Source organism: Mytilus edulis, chromosome 2 (genome assembly GCF_963676685.1).
Source record: "Mytilus edulis chromosome 2, xbMytEdul2.2, whole genome shotgun sequence".
In the NCBI taxonomy this organism is placed as follows: domain Eukaryota; kingdom Metazoa; phylum Mollusca; class Bivalvia; order Mytilida; family Mytilidae; genus Mytilus; species Mytilus edulis.
In genome coordinates this window covers 47,465,869-47,485,517 of record NC_092345.1, presented here as the reverse complement: position 1 = coordinate 47,485,517, position 19,649 = coordinate 47,465,869, and the positions used below count along the sequence as shown (strand labels likewise).

The 19,649-nt window shown below is 32.4% G+C and overlaps 2 protein-coding genes across 2 annotated transcripts in view; both read right to left on the bottom strand.

The window, feature by feature from the left end:
* LOC139510366 (uncharacterized) overlaps positions 1-15,420 on the bottom strand; it is an 80,534-nt gene extending 65,114 nt beyond the window's left edge. The window contains exons 1-2 of the mRNA XM_071296948.1: positions 15,279-15,420; positions 9,021-9,128 (exon numbers count right to left, since the gene is read on the bottom strand). Coding sequence (XP_071153049.1) covers positions 9,021-9,128; positions 15,279-15,342 — 172 coding nt within the window. The 5' untranslated portion in view covers positions 15,343-15,420. The remainder of the gene's footprint in view (positions 1-9,020; positions 9,129-15,278) is intronic.
* LOC139512306 (uncharacterized) overlaps positions 1-19,649 on the bottom strand; it is a 270,683-nt gene that overhangs the window by 129,124 nt on the left and 121,910 nt on the right. The gene's annotated exons all lie outside the window — the stretch shown is intronic.

The following is a 19,649-nucleotide window of genomic DNA, read 5'->3' as shown; positions in this document are numbered from 1 at the left end:
GGGACTGAAGGGTCATAGCAGTTCATTCCATTATTCAAAATATCCATTTCATTATTCAAAATTGGCTATTTCTCAATATTCACGCGTATTTCGATATTTAAGTCCTTCGTTACGCCTGTAATATCCGTTGCGGAAAATATTGACTATAAACCTTTTGTTCCTCTCTTGATAAGCTTTCGATTGAGGTATAATATATATCTGTAATCAGGGACTGAAGGGTCATAGCAGTTCATTCCATTATTCAAAATATCCATTTCATTATTGAAAATTGGCTATTTCTCAATGTTCACGCGTATTTCGATATTGAAGTCTTTCGTTACTCCTGTAATATGCATTGCAGAACATATTGACTATATACCTTTTGTTCCTCTCTTGATAAGCTTTCGATTGAGTTATGATATATATCTTTGATAAGGGGCTTAAGGGTCATAGCAGTCCATTCCATTATTCAAAATATCCATTTCAATATTCAAAAATGACTATTTCTCAATGTTCAGGCGTATTTCGATATTTAAGTTCTTCGTTACTCCTGAAATATCCGTTGCGGAACATATTGACTATATACTTTTTGTTCCTCTCTTGATAAGCTTTCGATTGAGGTATAATATATATCTGTAATTAAGGGCTGAAGGGTCATAGCAGTCCATTCCATTATTCAAAATATCCATTTCATTATTCACAATTTGCTATTTCTCAATATTCACGCGTATTTCGATATTCAAGTCCTTTGTTACACCTCTAATATGCGTTGCAGAAAATATTGACTATATACCTTTTGTTCCTTTCTTGATAAGCTTTCGATTGAGGTATAATATGTATCTGTAATTAGGGGCAGAAGGGTCATAGCAGTCCATTCCATTATTCAAAATATCCATTTCATTATTCAAAAATTGCTATTTCTCAATGTTGACACGTATTTCGATATTTAAGTCCTTCGTTACTCCTCTAATATGCGTTCCGGAACATATTGACTATATACCTTTAGTTCCTCTCTTGATAAGCTTTCGATTGGGGTATTATATATATCTGTAATCAGGGACTGAAGGGTCATAGCAGTTCATTCCATTATTCAAGATATCCATTTCATTATTCAAAATTGGCTATTTCTCAATGTTCACGCGTATTTCGATATTTAAGTCCTTCGTTACACCTCTAATATGCGTTACAGAACATATTGACTATATACCTTTTGTTCCTCTCTTGATAAGCTTTCTATTGAGGTTTAATATAGATCTGTAATTAGGGGCTGAAGGGTCATAGCAGTCCATTCCATTATTCAAAATATCCATTTCATTATTCAAAATTGACTAGTTCTCATTAATGTTCAAGCGTATTTCGATATTTAAGTCCTTCGTTACTCCTGTAATATCCGTTGCGGAACATATTGACTATATACCTTTTGTTCTTCTCTTGATAAGCTTTCGATTGAGGTATAATATATATCTGTAATTAGGGGCTGAAGGGTCATAGCAGTCCATTCCATTATTCAAAATATCCATTTCATTATTCAAAATTTGCTATTTCTCAATGTTGACGCGTATTTCGATATTTAAGTCCTTCGTTACACGTCTATTATGCGTTACAGAACATATTGATTATATACATTGTGTTCCTCTCTTGAAAAGCTTTCGATTGAGTTTAATATAGATCTGTAATTAGGGGCTGAAGGGTCATAGCAGTCCATTCCATTATTCAAAATATCCATTTCATTATTCAAAATTGACTAGTTCTCATTAATGTTCAAGCGTATTTCGATATTTAAGTCCTTCGTTACTCCTGTAATATCCGTTACGGAACAAATTGACTATATACCTTGTGTTCCTCTCTTGATAAGCTTTCGATTGGGGTATAATATATATCTGTAATAAGGGACTGAAGGGTCATAGCAGTTCATTCCATTATTCAAAATATCCATTTCATTATTCAAAATTGGCTATTTCTCAATATTCACGCGTATTTCGATATTTAAGTCCTTCGTTACGCCTGTAATATCCGTTGCGGAAAATATTGACTATATACCTTTTGTTCCTCTCTTGATAAGCTTTCGATTGAGGTATAATATATATCTGTAATCAGGGACTGAAGGGTCATAGCAGTTCATTCCATTATTCAAAATATCCATTTCATTATTGAAAATTGGCTATTTCTCAATGTTCACGCGTATTTCGATATTGAAGTCTTTCGTTACTCCTGTAATATGCGTTGCAGAACATATTGACTATATACCTTTTGTTCCTCTCTTGATAAGCTTTCGATTGAGGTATGATATATATCTTTGATTAGGGGCTTAAGGGTCATAGCAGTCCATTCCATTATTCAAAATATCCATTTCATTATTCAAAATTGGCTATTTCTCAATATTCACGCGTATTTCGATATTTAAGTCCTTCGTTACGCCTGTAATATCCGTTGCGGAAAATATTGACTATATACCTTTTGTTCCTCTCTCGATAAGCTTTAGATTGGGGTACAATAAATATCTGTAATCAGGGACTGAAGGGTCATAGCAGTCCATTCCATCATTCAAAATATCCATTTCATTATTCAAAATTGGCTATTTTTTAATGTTGACGCGTTTTTCGATATTCAAGTCCTTCGTTACACCTCTAATATGCGTTGCAGAAAATATTGACTATATACCTTTTGTTCCTCTCTTGATAAGCTTTCGATTGAGGTATAATATATATCTTTAATTAGGGGCTGAAGGGTCATAGCAGTCCATTCCATTATTCAAAATATCCATTTCATTATTCAAAATTGGCTATTTCTCAATATTCACGCGTATTTCGATATTTAAGTCCTTCGTTACTCCTGTAATATCCGTTGCGGAACATATTGACTATATACCTTTTGTTCCTCTCTTGATAAGCTTTCGATTGAGGTATAATATATATCTGTAATCAGGGACTGAAGGGTCATAGCAGTTCATTCCATTATTCAAAATATCCATTTCATTATTGAAAATTGGCTATTTCTCAATGTTCACGCGTATTTCGATATTGAAGTCTTTCGTTACTCCTGTAATATGCGTTGCAGAACATATTGACTATATACCTTTTGTTCCTCTCTTGATAAGCTTTCGATTGAGGTATGATATATATCTTTGATAAGGGGCTTAAGGGTCATAGCAGTCCATTCCATTATTCAAAATATCCATTTCAATATTCAAAAATGACTATTTCTCAATGTTCAGGCGTATTTCGATATTTAAGTTCTTCGTTACTCCTGAAATATCCGTTGCGGAACATATTGACTATATACTTTTTGTTCCTCTCTTGATAAGCTTTCGATTGAGGTATAATATATATCTGTAATTAAGGGCTGAAGGGTCATAGCAGTCCATTCCATTATTCAAAATATCCATTTCATTATTCACAATTTGCTATTTCTCAATATTCACGCGTATTTCGATATTCAAGTCCTTTGTTACACCTCTTATATGCGTTGCAGAAAATATTGACTATATACCTTTTGTTCCTCTCTTGATAAGCTTTTGATTGAGGTATAATATATATCTGTAATTAGGGGCTGAAGGGTCATAGCAGTCCATTCCATTATTCAAAATATCCATTTCATTATTCAAAATTGGCTATTTCTCAATATTCACGCGTATTTCGATATTTAAGTCCTTCGTTACGCCTGTAATATCCGTTGCGGAAAATATTGACTATATACCTTTTGTTCCTCTCTTGATAAGCTTTCGATTGAGGTATAATATATATCTGTAATCAGGGACTGAAGGGTCATAGCAGTTCATTCCATTATTCAAAATATCCATTTCATTATTGAAAATTGGCTATTTCTCAATGTTCACGCGTATTTCGATATTGAAGTCTTTCGTTACTCCTGTAATATGCGTTGCAGAACATATTGACTATATACCTTTTGTTCCTCTCTTGATAAGCTTTCGATTGAGGTATGATATATATCTTTGATAAGGGGCTTAAGGGTCATAGCAGTCCATTCCATTATTCAAAATATCCATTTCAATATTCAAAAATGACTATTTCTCAATGTTCAGGCGTATTTCGATATTTAAGTTCTTCGTTACTCCTGAAATATCCGTTGCGGAACATATTGACTATATACTTTTTGTTCCTCTCTTGATAAGCTTTCGATTGAGGTATAATATATATCTGTAATTAAGGGCTGAAGGGTCATAGCAGTCCATTCCATTATTCAAAATATCCATTTCATTATTCAAAATTTGCTATTTCTCAATATTCACGCGTATTTCGATATTCAAGTCCTTTGTTACACCTCTAATATGCGTTGCAGAAAATATTGACTATATACCTTTTGTTCCTCTCTTGATAAGCTTTCGATTGAGGTATAATATATATCTGTAATTAGGGGCTGAAGGGTCATAGCAGTCCATTCCATTATTCAAAATATCCATTTCATTATTCAAAATTGGCTATTTCTCAATATTCACGCGTATTTCGATATTTAAGTCCTTCGTTACGCCTGTAATATCCGTTGCGGAAAATATTGACTATATACCTTTTGTTCCTCTCTTGATAAGCTTTTGATTGAGGTATAATATATATCTGTAATCAGGGACTGAAGGGTCATAGCAGTTCATTCCATTATTCAAAATATCCATTTCATTATTCAAAATTTGCTATTTCTCAATATTCACGCGTATTTCGATATTCAAGTCCTTTGTTACACCTCTAATATGCGTTGCAGAAAATATTGACTATATACCTTTTGTTCCTCTCTTGATAAGCTTTCGATTGAGGTATAATATATATCTGTAATTAGGGGCTGAAGGGTCATAGCAGTCCATTCCATTATTCAAAATATCCATTTCATTATTCAAAATTGGCTATTTCTCAATATTCACGCGTATTTCGATATTTAAGTCCTTCGTTACGCCTGTAATATCCGTTGCGGAAAATATTGACTATATACCTTTTGTTCCTCTCTTGATAAGCTTTCGATTGAGGTATAATATATATCTGTAATCAGGGACTGAAGGGTCATAGCAGTTCATTCCATTATTCAAAATATCCATTTCATTATTGAAAATTGGCTATTTCTCAATGTTCACGCGTATTTCGATATTGAAGTCTTTCGTTTCTCCTGTAATATGCGTTGCAGAACATATTGACTATATACCTTTTGTTCCTCTCTTGATAAGCTTTCGATTAAGGTATGATATATATCTTTGATAAGGGGCTTAAGGGTCATAGCAGTCCATTCCATTATTCAAAATATCCATTTCATTATTCAAAAATGACTATTTCTCAATGTTCAGGCGTATTTCGATATTTAAGTTCTTCGTTACTCCTGAAATATCCGTTGCGGAACATATTGACTATATACTTTTTGTTCCTCTCTTGATAAGCTTTCGATTGAGGTATAATATATATCTGTAATTAAGGGCTGAAGGGTCATAGCAGTCCATTCCATTATTCAAAATATCCATTTCATTATTCAAAATTTGCTATTTCTCAATATTCACGCGTATTTCGATATTCAAGTCCTTTGTTACACCTCTAATATGCGTTGCAGAAAATATTGACTATATACCTTTTGTTCCTCTCTTGATAAGCTTTCGATTGAGGTATAATATATATCTGTAATTAGGGGCTGAAGGGTCATAGCAGTCCATTCCATTATTCAAAATATCCATTTCATTATTCAAAATTGGCTATTTCTCAATATTCACGCGTATTTCGATATTTAAGTCCTTCGTTACGCCTGTAATATCCGTTGCGGAAAATATTGACTATATACCTTTTGTTCCTCTCTTGATAAGCTTTCGATTGAGGTATAATATATATCTGTAATCAGGGACTGAAGGGTCATAGCAGTTCATTCCATTATTCAAAATATCCATTTCATTATTGAAAATTGGCTATTTCTCAATGTTCACGCGTATTTCGATATTGAAGTCTTTCGTTACTCCTGTAATATGCGTTGCAGAACATATTGACTATATACCTTTTGTTTCTCTCTTGATAAGCTTTCGATTGAGGTATGATATATATCTTTGATTAGGGGCTTAAGGGTCATAGCAGTCCATTCCATTATTCAAAATATCCATTTCATTATTCAAAAATGACTATTTCTCAATGTTCAGGCGTATTTCGATATTTAAGTTCTTCGTTACTCCTGAAATATCCGTTGCGGAACACATTGACTATATACTTTTTGTTCCTCTCTTGATAAGCTTTCGATTGAGGTTTAATATATATCTTTTATAAGGGGCTGAAGGATCCTACCGGTCCATTCCATTATTCAAAATATGCATTTCATTATTCAAAATTTACTATTTCTTAATTTTCACGCGTATTTTTGGCATTTATGTCCTCTGTGACCCCTGTAATGGTCATTGCGGCACATATCGATTATACTCAGTTTTTCCTCCATTCATAAGCTAGTAATTTGGTGTATATTTCTTTTCCTTAAGGAGGAGCTGACGGGTTTCAGCAATCCATTCCATTATTCAAAATAAGTTATTTCTCAATGTTCACGCGTATTTTGATATTTAAGTCCTTCGTTACTCCTGATATATCCGTTGCGGAACATATTGATTATATACATTTTGTTCCTCTCTTAATAAGCTTTCGAACGAGGTATAATATATATCTGTAATTAGGGGCTGAAGGGTCATAGCAGTCCATTCCTTTATTCAACATTGGCTATTTCCTCATTTTTACGCGTATTGTGGCATTTAGGTCCTCCGTAAACCCTCTTATGGTCATTGCGAATCAGGATATAGCTATAGTGTCACAGTCATTTTTTTTTATATTTAGTTCACTTTTTACCGCTTCAAGTTGAATAATGAAACATAAGCTATTTCATTATTCATTATTCATTTTTTAATATTGAATAGTGAACTATTTCATTATTCATTATTGAATTTTAAATAATGAACTATGAATAATGGACGTACTTCAGCGTCAATATACAGTATTCAGGTATGCATAATCAACGGTCTTTAACTCCATAATATTAATCGTCAGGCAGTGTTACCGACTATTGACATGTTTTTTTGTTTCTGAAATAATACAGGGCACCCTTATTTCTTTATAAACTCTTTAATCGTTAACCTAACCTATATTAATATGAACTTTCAATATGACAACTAACTACTTACTTTATTAGTTCATTGCACTGCATTGCATAACGATGAATTAACTTCAAAACGTAGTACAGTATGGATGTTTTTCGTTATTGTTTAGTGTTTCAGACTGATGCCAGTCTTAAGTTTAACTAAAGGTCTTTTGCACGTTCAAATGATGAATATATTAAATTGTATTTCATTACAGGACGAAACTGTTTTACTTTCAAAATTGTATTCTTTTGCAATATCTATATCAGGTTCTGGATTTCTGCTTACTGACACATAGTTTGTTTAACATACTTTTTTTTTTTATTTCAGTGACAATTTTAAAGGACAAACACATCTTTCCATATTTTGCGATTTCAGCTTATTGCAACACTTATGAATCTAGAAAGCTTTACAAACATTTTAACTATTAATTGATGAAGGAAAGTATGTTTACATCAGAAACAGAAAACGATCATACACAACTTTAAATTACAGCTGTTTAACTGGACCTATTGGTGACCTTCTGCTGTTATCTGTTCTATGATCGGGTTGTTGTCTATTTGACACATTCCCCATTTTCATTCTCAATTGTATAATCAAAATTCATGGATTTCTTGGCGGAAAGGTGTGCGGATTGTGAATGAAGACGGACTATACACGACTTTTTATGGTAATTGCACATGTTACTTTTCAATTGAAATCATTTGCTCTTTATGGGTTACACATCAATGAATAATTTTTGCATATTGAATTGAATTATGAGCTTGCCATAAAATGGTAACAAATTGATTCATAGATGTGATATGCAAAAAAAAAAAACTTTAAAAAATTTGCCCTATTAAGAAACTTATAAACAGAAAATCAATTTTGTATTTGTGTATGAGCTGACAAAAACAATTTTCCGGGCAACGCTATAAGACTTATATAGTGATTTAGCCTAAAATGATTTATTTTTTTGTGCTAAAATGCCATGTTTTTTTCATCAGCTGAACAGTCAAATTGTATCCTCAAGCCTAACTTCTAAATTCTTCAAAATACATACATCTGGCAGCAGCTTAAAACGATAACAAATCATGATACATGCAGTATACACATGTTTCCTCTTCAGTCAATTTAAAAAGGTATTTACTTAAAAAAGAGTTTAAAAAAAAACATATTTGATATTTTGATACATGAAATCAATAATAAAGTTGATCATTAATTTTTTTTTTAACTTCTTTTGAATGTAATTTTAGATAAGACATGTGTTAAATGTTTGTGTGATATGAAACCTCAGGAAAGGGTCAAAATAACGATTGGACTGAAGGTTGACATCACCTTTTAGCTGAACTTGAAGGTTATCTAAAAAAAATGAATTTTAGATTAGATTTTCATTTACATTTCTAAAGACAATGGGAGCTGTAGCCTGGGTTATTGTTGAAATTTGAATTGAAGATCACAAAAAAGGAAACTTAAAGTAAAGGATTAACCCCAAGTACGGATCATGTTTTAATTCAAAACTTGAGTTAAACATTTAGTTCTATTGGTTAGCCATCTAATCCAACTCCAAGTAACAGTTTAAATCAAAGGGTGCTATTTATTTGGGATGTTTCAGTACGCAGCCTCGTTCAATTACTTAACCTATTTTTTATTAATCATTATCAAACTGCTCAAATTTGAATACCTCGCACATTTCTGTGTTGTTAGTAGTATATCAATGCAGTCTGTTGTAAATATCTAATCTACGTCATTTTTGAAATTTTAGAATTGTACATATTAGTTAAATCAGAATAGATTGATATGATTCATTTTAAACCATAATCATACTCACTCTGATGATTCATTTTAAATCATAATCATACTGATGAAGGATTTCGGTTATCCGAGATATTTATAGATACATTTAATGTTTCCTTTTATTAATATTGAAGTTGTTTTGTACACTTTTCAAACGTTTATACATGTATATATATACCTCCATTTACATTGCCTTCTTTTGCAGTATAAGAACCATATTCTGTCGATGCACTCCACTGGTCATCCGTAAGATCTATTGATGATGGGTTTATACAAACACTGCCATCTGAAAGTAGACAATATCAATTTATATTTCAGTTTAAAAATGTTTGGAAAAACTGGTTCTCAAATTATATAAATTTTAAATGTGATTATTTTTTTGGTTATAAGAAAAAGACCTTTTTTAGTACTTTGACAAGCAAATATTTGTTCGTTTTCCATAACATTATGATATAATAGAAAAAGAATTTGAAAGTGAGTCAATAATTGTCATTTAAGAGCAATAACTCTTATAAGGAGTCATCCAATTGTTTTAGTCATATTTGCATTTATATCAGTTTATATTGCTGGTAATTTTTTATCTATTATAGTTTCCAAGATAATACATGTAAGCAAACACTTGAAATTTAGAACCCAAAAAGTTCAATACTCGTTTTTTTTGTTATCATAAGGTTTCAATCATATCGCCATTTTTTTGTAGATATTTTGTTGTTGTTTATGTTTTGCTGTTTACAGTTTTTACATGACTATTTCAGTTTTTAAGATGCATTGTAATAGGCAAACACTACAAAATCAACATTTAAAGGCACTATATCAAACTGGCATGTTCATACGGATATTGTTTTTTTTTATTATTATTTTTTTTTTTTTTTGCGGTTAACATTTAAATACATACAAAGGTTTAAGTTTTTCAGACCTCAATAACTTTGTTATGTATACCTTTTGGAATTTAAGGGGACAGAAGCTTTTCTATGACCATAAGTAAGTTTCCAGAATTATATCTATTTCCATTTACCTGTATTTTACCGACAAATCGACTTATTATTTTACAGTCAAAATTAAGAAACAGTCAAAGGTTAAAGCATTTCAGTCATCAATCACTTTGTCAGACATTCATGAAAGTTAACATTCTTAATGTATTCATCTCAGTGTGTTTTTAAAATAGTGTGTAATCTTAATTTCGTAGTGTGTGTTTTTCACTTTTTAAATCTCAGTTTGTAAGTATGTAATTTTAAAATTTCAGTGTGTAATTTCTATTTCTCAGTGAGTTATTTTGGGTTGTTGAATCTTGGTGTGAGGGCTTTTTTTGTTGTTTTTTTTAGTTGTCAGTGTGTCGTTGTTGTTTTTTCGACAAAGGTGTTTTGACAAGAACGACCTGTCATACATTTTGACAGTTTTAGCCACTCGGTTGATGTGTTTGAGATTTTAATTTTAGTGACTTTCCGTTTTCAACTTTCCTCGAAGTTCGGTATTTTTGTTATTTTACTTTTTTGTACGTCAGACGCAGTATTTAGTTTTCAATTATCAAGTGGTAAGTTAGAATTTTAAGATGGTGACTTTATAAAATTCTGTCTTTTACAAAAATCACAATAAGCATATATACTGTTGGTTATTTGCCCGTGTATGATCAATAATATTGCATGAGTAGTACATTATTCATGCGTGACGTGAGAAATTTAAAGGTTATAAATGTTCTTTCTGTTAGAAAATGTTTAATAAAGAAGCAGCGAACTATACGCTACACAAGGTAAACACGCATTGTGTCTTTATAGGAAATATGTTCCACTTTAGTGTATTACTCATTTACCTGTCGTCACTTCTATTTCAACCAAACGAAAGTATAACTAGTAAATCATGTCAAAATATAAACGATCTGTCTATTTGTAAATACTATTTAAGACCACTAGATCAGTGGCGGATTCAGAGGGGGGCGTAGAGGGCGTACGCCCCCCCCCCCCCCTTTGCTCGGACTTTTTTTTTTTTTTTTTTTTGTAAACTGATTTATCAGACTAGACTTTGTGAACTTTGCCATTTCCCGAGTATTTAATTTTTATACGACAATTCTTTTCTTATAAATATATTTTTCGCTAATATTTACTGATTGTCAAAGTCATGTGATTTGCTATGGTGGAGTTGACCAGTGCGTTGAATAAACGGCATTCGGTCATTTTGAAATTCAAGTTACAGTAATACACATTGTTTAGGCTGAGGATTTCATGACAATCAGGAAACCTTCAAAGCGACACAGGATTGAGCAAGAACGTTTGGACTTCTATTTCACTATTCCACTAAACAGAAAGTAATAGTTAATACTCTATAGATTATTACACTCTCATGAAAAAAAAAGTTCCATAATATTATTTACCTGCGAAAACATGTTTAACCCCAAATGCCCCAGCTTATTTTATAAATAACAAAGTTGAATAATGATCCCTCGTCACCCCGCCGCATTTTTGCCCCTGTCCCAAGTCAGGAGCCTCTAGCCTGTGTTAGTCTTGTATTATTTTATTTTTAAATTTTCTTGTGTACAATTTGGAAATTAGTATGGCGTTCATTATCACTGAACTAGTATATATTTGTTCAGGGGCCAGCTGAAGGACGCCTTCGGTGCTGGAATTTCTCGCTACATTGAAGACCTGCTCGTGACCTTCTGCTGTTGTTTTTTCTATGGTCAGGTTGTTGTTTCTTTGACACATTCCCCATTTCCATTCTCAATTTTAGTATATGCTCTAGAAAAATTTCAAGTCTCAGGTACGAACCATTTGATTTGAGGAGGCAGTCTTGAGATATTTGAGAGAAAAAAAATGACTCTGATTCTTGCCTTAAACAAAAATTCTGGCCGTATCTGGATTGAAAACAATAGTCTTGTCTATTTTTTTGCTATTAAAAACGAAAATTTTCAACAAAATTATTTAGCATGAAATGAACATGATGAAATAAAACGGGCGTAATTTTTTGTGGCCGGGGTTTGCATGTCTGACTGGAATGTCTGTTTCGCCGAACTTATATATTTATTCGAGTTAATATCTACTGTATACTTTTTTCAAGACCAGACTGTAACCTGCCTGCTGGATGTGACCTTTATGTCTCTATTTGTCGACCGTCATTCATAACTTCGTTGTCATTTCAGACACTTTCGTAGTCTTTGGTGGATTTGGAACCCCTCACTTCGGTTCTCTAAGTTATATTGAGTGAAACATATCAATCAAACATTTTGATACAAACTGCTTGTTTGTCTTTTTTAACTCGTTTCGGTCGTATTCTAAATTACATCGAATTTCCATGTCTATTTTTTACTGACAAGTCCTACATCAAATATATCAGTACATAGCTTTGGATCAATACTTTCATTTTATAATAAACAATAAATAGGGAGAATACAGCATAAAAAATATACAAGCCCCAATCCAGAAACCGTTTAAATAGTGCATATTACACTTATTTAATGTTTTTTCGCCCAAAAAAGGTCCCAAAATTTTTTCGCATCGCTCCGCTCGGCCATATATTTAAAATCTTTGCCCCCCCTTTCCAAAATCCTGGATCCGCCCCTGCACTAGATCGCTTTAAAACCGCCTGTGTCTCTATGTATTTAGGAAACACAAAGCGAGGCCATAGAAAAATGTTTCGAAACAAATGTATAACTCGTGTTTTTATAGAAGAAATCTATTTGCGTAAAAAACTAATCCTTTTGCGCCACAACGCATTGATGTTATGATTATAATTTGATACACCAGACGCGCGTTTCGTATACATAAGACTCATCAGTGACGCTCAGATCAAAATAGTTTTAAAGCCGAACAAGTACAAACTTGAAGAGCATTGAGGACCAAAAATTCCAAGTAGTTGTGCCAAATACGGCTAAAGTAATCTATTCCTAGGATAAGATAATCCTTAGTTTTTCGAAAAATTCAAAGTTTTGTAACAGAAAATTTATTAACATGACCATATAATTGATATTCATGTCAACACCGAAGTGCTGACTACTGGGCTGGTGATACCCTCGAGGACGAAACGTCCACCAGCAGTGGCATCGACCCAGTGGTGTAAATAGTTATTAAAGGTACCAGGATAATAATTTTATACACCAGACACGCGTTTCGTCTACATAAGACTCATGAGTGACGCTCAGATCAAAATAGTTATAAAGCCAAACAAGTACAAAGTTGAAGAGCATTTGGTGCCAAATACGGCTAAGGTAATCTATTCCTGAAATAAGAAAATCCATAGTTTTTCGAAAAATTCAAAGTTTTGTGCATCATTCTATAAAAAAAAAAGATACTTAACTCCGAGGTAAACTCAAATGGAAAGTCTCTAATCAAATGGCGAAATCAAATGATAAAGCACATTAAACGAATGTTCAACAACTGTCATATTCCTGACTTAGTACAGGCATTCTCAAATATAGAAGATGGTGGATTGAACCTGGTTTTATAGCGATAAACCTCTCACTTGTATGACAGACGCATCAAATTCCATCTTATTTATAACGATGCGTGAACAAAACAGACGTTATAGGTAAAATTGTCAAAATAGGGATACATGTACAGCCATCAATATCGTGTCACAATCTCAATTAGAACAAAACAAACAAATATATATCAAAGAAGTACAAAAACAAAGAAATATGAAATTAAACAACCACATGCATTACTACTTATATATGAATTGTATTTAAAATCAACCCAAAATCCGCGTGTTTGATGTTGGAATGTGACGTCACACAGAAAGAGATATAAATTAACATAATGACATTATATTAGGACAATAGCATATATGGTGGGATGTTAAAAGTACAGAGCCACCTAATATGTACAAAAGGAACACGAAAAGTCACACGTACAAAGTACACCAACACATAAAAAAAGATAATGCAAACACATTGACGGGATGTATAAGTACCGAGCCACGTCAAATTGGTATTACGGAAAACAGACCTAACAGTAAAAGTTTTACTAATTATATATCAAAGACAAATAAAACAATGTAACACGAAAAATTCAGTACACCCCTGATTACACCAAGATAACTAATATGACATTGATACCAGTGGATTATGGATTTATGCAATCGAGATAGTTAAATTATCAATTTTTAAGTGCGAGTTTCGACGAGGACTTCAAAATTTATAATTTAACTATCAAGATTGGATAAATTCGATAATCCACGAGTAACTATGTTAGAATCTATTTCTCTAATGATTAAAAAAAATGTGTTTGTTAAAAGAAAATCCCCTTCGAGTGCCTTCAAAATACCACAAAGTTGTGAATTACATTAACACCAGTATGCATATTTTGATTCATCCAGTGAACTGATACAGGTTATGACCCTTACACTCATCCAATCATCTTCTGAGACCACAATCAACCACACGTTGATAAAAAGAATATTGTATAATGGGTTCGTAAAGGGTTAAATTTGCACAGATTTATAGTGCCAAATACTGTATTGTGAACAATTTTTATGAGTAAGATATGATATGGATTTACCTTTTTGTTACTCCGGAGACCCATAGTCATGTGAAAGTTGCTTACATCCATGTTATTCAGACTCTGGGGGATAAAGATGTGTGCAATACGAATCTGTACAAAAGTTTACTTAAAGCAGTAATAAGGACTGCTGCATAAGTTATAACTTTTGAACGTTTTAGCGAACCTGTAAGTTAAGTTATTTATCCTTATCAGGCCCGACCGATGTCTGATTTTCTAGGTCTGCAGCAGACCGGACCTAGAGACAGGTCTGATGAAGCAGACCTGCAGACAGGTCAGCTTGGCCATACCAGAACTGTTGGCAGATACGCTTGACCAGACCAGACATGCAAATAGGTTTCCTGTTAACCTGTCCTTTGGACATGGTCATGGGGACATGTCTGCTTTTTAATCGGTCCTATGGATATACATATATTTTTTACCTTACTTGTTGATATATGTATATTATGATGATACTCAAATGATATTCATCAATCGAATCGGCCCTGTTAACAAGATATTTTGGGCCATGTTAAATTGATTTTGAAGTAGACCAAATATAACTTGTATTAGAACCGGTCTGGTTTGGACAGAGCAGTACAGTACAGTACAATTTAATGTAGAAAGTAGCTTGAAATGTACGATATGGTTAACCAATACTAATAAAAATGGAATGGATTCGATGACCAAAACAATCCATCGTAAATCTGGTCGATTATCGATTGGTGCTTCTCTCGGTGTTTTCAGTCTATGCAATTGTTAACTCGATTTCTTTTAAGCAGCAATATTTATTCCATAACTTATAACTATATAATATAAGAAGGAAATCTAAATACTTGAGCTAAATGAATGATTACATGAACATTTAGTTTAATGCAATGTTTATTTGATAAACAAAAATCATAGTACCTGGCAGAAAATAAAACGAAATTGTAATGGTAATGAAAAATTATCAATAAAAAAAAACATACATGTACCTATGGAAATTGTATTTCCCACAAACAATGCTACAGAAATATAAATCCAAGTCTTCATAGTCAAATTGTACGTATGGTAGGTATGCCTGTGTTAAACATACTTTACGGATGCATTCAATGGGGACAATAAATATATAAAGCTGTTTACCTAAATGCGCATATTTGTAACTCAGGAAGCGTGAAATATCAATTCAAATCAAACGTTCCAGGGGACAATCAGCCATATATATCCGATACTTAAACAATATGTTTATTTAAAAAAATGTATATATTACACTAACTGTTTACATGTACATGTCTTTATAATATAAAATTAATAAAATATAAACAATTTAAATGCTAAACAGATTTTGAAACCGGAATATCTTGTTATTGAAATGTAAATTAAAGTACGTTTACGCCAAACATTTTTCATTTTAAAATAATTACATTAAATGTAAGTTTCATTATAATACGTTATTCTGATTGGCTAACATGTTATTTCGTAAACAATTGCATCAGACAATAACATTTATCATGCATGATGACACGAGGTCCCACAAACAAGTGCACAGGTGAATTAAATAAAACTGGATAAAAATCGTGTTTTCATGATTTTAGCTAAAAAAATGTAATTATAAGTATTGAATACTTCTTTTTGAAACTTTATAGGGTTGTAAAAGCGTTGACCGTGCGTACATTTTTAGAATGAAGCGCTTCCGCGCTTCATACAAAATGTACTTCGGTCAATGCTTTTACCACCCAATAAATTTACAAAAAGAAGCATTCAATTCTTAAATGAAAAATAAATTTTCAAATTGGTCAGCTAATTCTAAAGATAGTTGATTTGAAAAATGTAACAAAAATCTATTGAAATCACTTTCGAAAAACCATTTTCTCTATGAGATTTGAAATTTGTTATTTTCATGAAATTATATTTTTGATTTAACGAAGATATTGAAACAAATAACAATAAGTTTGTGTGAAAAATGATTTTATTTTGTCAAAAGTTTAAATATATTAAAACATTTGTATTTGCTTGCTTAAGAAAACAAAACATATTTCAAGCTCATTCTTAAAAGCAAATATTGAAAATACTGACCTTTAGCTTTTTTCAATTTAGTTTACAATATTGAAAAATGAAAAATGCTCTAACGTGGAGCATTTTTCAATTTGACTTACAATATTGAAAAATGAAAAATGCTCTAGCGTGGAGCATTTTTCAATTTGACTTCAAATATTGAAAAATGCTCCAACGTGGAGCATGCATTTTTCAATTTGACGTTTGATATCGAAAAATGAAAAATGCTCCAATTTTTAATTTTTCATTTCCTGTGCAATATTCAAATTTGAAAAATTTTCATTATTTAAATGTCTAATAATGAGAACGAAATGTAATTTGTTTCAACAAAGGCGTTTTAAATGTTTAAATTGTTGACACTTTTTATTAAATGTTTTACTATTTCGGTTTTCTTTTTTCTTGTTTAAAGCGCAATATCTCTTGAAGATCTTTTTAAGGTGTGTGTGTGTGTGTGTGTGTGTGTGTGTGTGTATGTGTGTGTGTGTGTGTGTGTGAACTGTGTGTGGTATCAACAAATACCAAACAAGAATGGTACACTGACATGTACGATAATGACCACAAAAAAAATCATTCTTTCTTTTTATCTATATATCTAGTTGTCTTTGTAGCTACATGCTTATATTTATCTTTCGATCTACATTGTATCAATCTGTCATTTATTGTATATATCTATCTGTCTATCTATCTGAAGTTTGTTTTTCTTTATCTTTTCTTTCTTTGAATTGTCCGGGTGGAAATCTTTAATTTAGTTCTCTCGAAGTGAAGAAGTCAATTATTTACATACATGTATATGTTGTAAGAATGGAAGATTTTTTAGACCATCGATGTTTGATTCAACAAATGATACTTGACGGAAGAACACACCAAAACATTTCTCAACACTTGACTTCTTTAGGAACCAAGCATGCATCAGCGCGAACAATAAGCCGTTTTTTCTTCTTCTGAAAATGGAATTACTAGGCGATGCAGAGTAGACGAAGGAGCATAAACCATATCGTGGCTGAATGTGTCAAACATGTTGGAAAAGGAGGGAAAATATTAGAATATTAGATCGTGGTAAGAACGTGTTATAATCGCAGTTAGATCGTGTTGCAATCGGATAACTCGTGGTATGGTCGTAGTGAGAACGCAAATTGCGTAGAAAGATCTTGATAAGCGTAGTGAGGTCGCAGAATAAGCGCGGTGAGAACGTGGTATAATCGTAGCGGGATCTTTGTAGAAGCGTAGAGAGGACGTAGTAGCATCGTGAAAGAAACGAAAATTTTCATTTTCATGCCGCTCATACCGCGACCTCACCACGATCTAAATTTATTTTAGATCCCGGTGAGCGTGGTGCGATCGTGGTCTAGTGGGACTGGGGCTGCAGCTGGCTCTTTCATTGAATTTGTAAGTCTGATTCACGCCGTTTTAATAAAGTATAAATACAAATTATAAAAACGCAGGATTGTGTGAAAAACGGCACATTTTTAATTATAATCCTGGTACTTTTGATAACTATTTGTCAATTTCGTTAAGAAACCCATTCGTTTTAAAATGGTTGGAATTTTCATAATGCGCTATGTGTTTTACTTATCGATGATGCATATATATATGTTCTCAGATATTTTTATTGCATAATTTTTACGAATGACAGAATGTGAAACTTGGTCTTTTCAAATGTACAGTTTACAAAGTTTGTCCGCAAATACGCACATGACCCACACGTTTTCATCATTCAAAATATGTTATTTTATCAATCACTTTTACAACTGACGGAATGTATTTAATAGTAATTTTGTTATGGATGCATTAAAAATGTGTGTTTCAGACACACCTTTTGCATTGTGTCGTCCTGAACATGCCTGAAGTATTTGCCACCGGACATTTTACAACCTCTTATCAAACAAACTTCTATGCCAATCAGTCAGCTTTGAAGCAATTTATCTAAAAACAAGGATTGTTACATGTGTCTCTACAAAATAATATATAAAACTCACTATAAAATTCCGGGACATTGTTAGTTTTTAGTCTTTCTCCATATATAAGAGATCATAATAAAGTAGTGAGACGTTCGGAGTATTTTAATGAGGTCGTTTTCTGAATTTTTCCTTTCTGTTCTCTACCTTTAGTTTGCTTCAACCAAATGATATGTAATTATACGTAATGCTTTATAATGTTTTATGTTTATGAAAGAGGGGGCATCATCAGTGTCCCATGGGCACATTCCCCATTTATTTCAAGCTGTAACGTAATATTTCTTTTTGTAATGCATTAGAATCGGAATTACATTACTGTGTTGAAAAGTAGCCACAATCAATTTTGAATTAAATTGACGGTCGCAAATTTCCGTTTTACTGTCTCCGCTACGCTTCGACAGTAAAACTGCATTTGCGAACATTAAATCGCTAATTGACGGTTGGGACTCCTCAACTACAGTACCGTTACTCCTGTGAACTTCATTGAACTGATTTTAATTTATTGAAAGTATGTGGAAGATTTTCATATTACAGGTCTACATAACTACATTTCTTATTTTATATATGAAGAATACATATACGGCTGTATTCCCGGACCATCTTCTGTTTCGTATATCATTTTGTATATTAGGAGCATGTAGTTTGTTTGTTTTTTCAAAGACTCCAAATCTGAACATCATGTGTAGCAATTGGACACATCATACCAGTAATCTATCTTTCTCCTGCAGGGCTTTTCCCTGCTTAGTCATACATATTTGATCATATTTGAATAACATTTGTTGGTGTCTAGTTTTAAATGAATGGAATAAACACTGCTGCTGTAAATGACTTTACTAGTAAAAACTGATGTATTTTCATCCAATTGCTGCATACAAACAATTTACCAAACCTGGGGCAATAAAGCAATCTTTATTACTTTTAAAAGGCAATTAGAATGCTATCCTAAGATTCAAAACATTACAGTTTGAAGCACTGAAAGAAAATAAGTGTTTCCTTCAAAATCAGAGTCTTGTACAAGTATGATCAAAGTTAAACACCTCCCCTTCCGACTGATAGTTGTGGGCATACAAGTTAAGGGACGACATCAAAAGTTCAATGTATGATAAAAAAACTCAATTCACATAGTTTTTTCACCGACCCCTCCCCCCTCTTAACTTAATTGGGGAAAAATTGATTGACCAAAATGGATATATGTAAAATCGATGTCAAATAAACAAAACTTGCAGCAACTTTTATCCCCCCAACCCCAAACTATTTGCATTATTTTTTTTATTCTACATTGATCTTTTGATGTCGTCCCTAAGTTAATCACTGTTTTCTCCCATTTATTATGATCAATCCCAAAGTGTT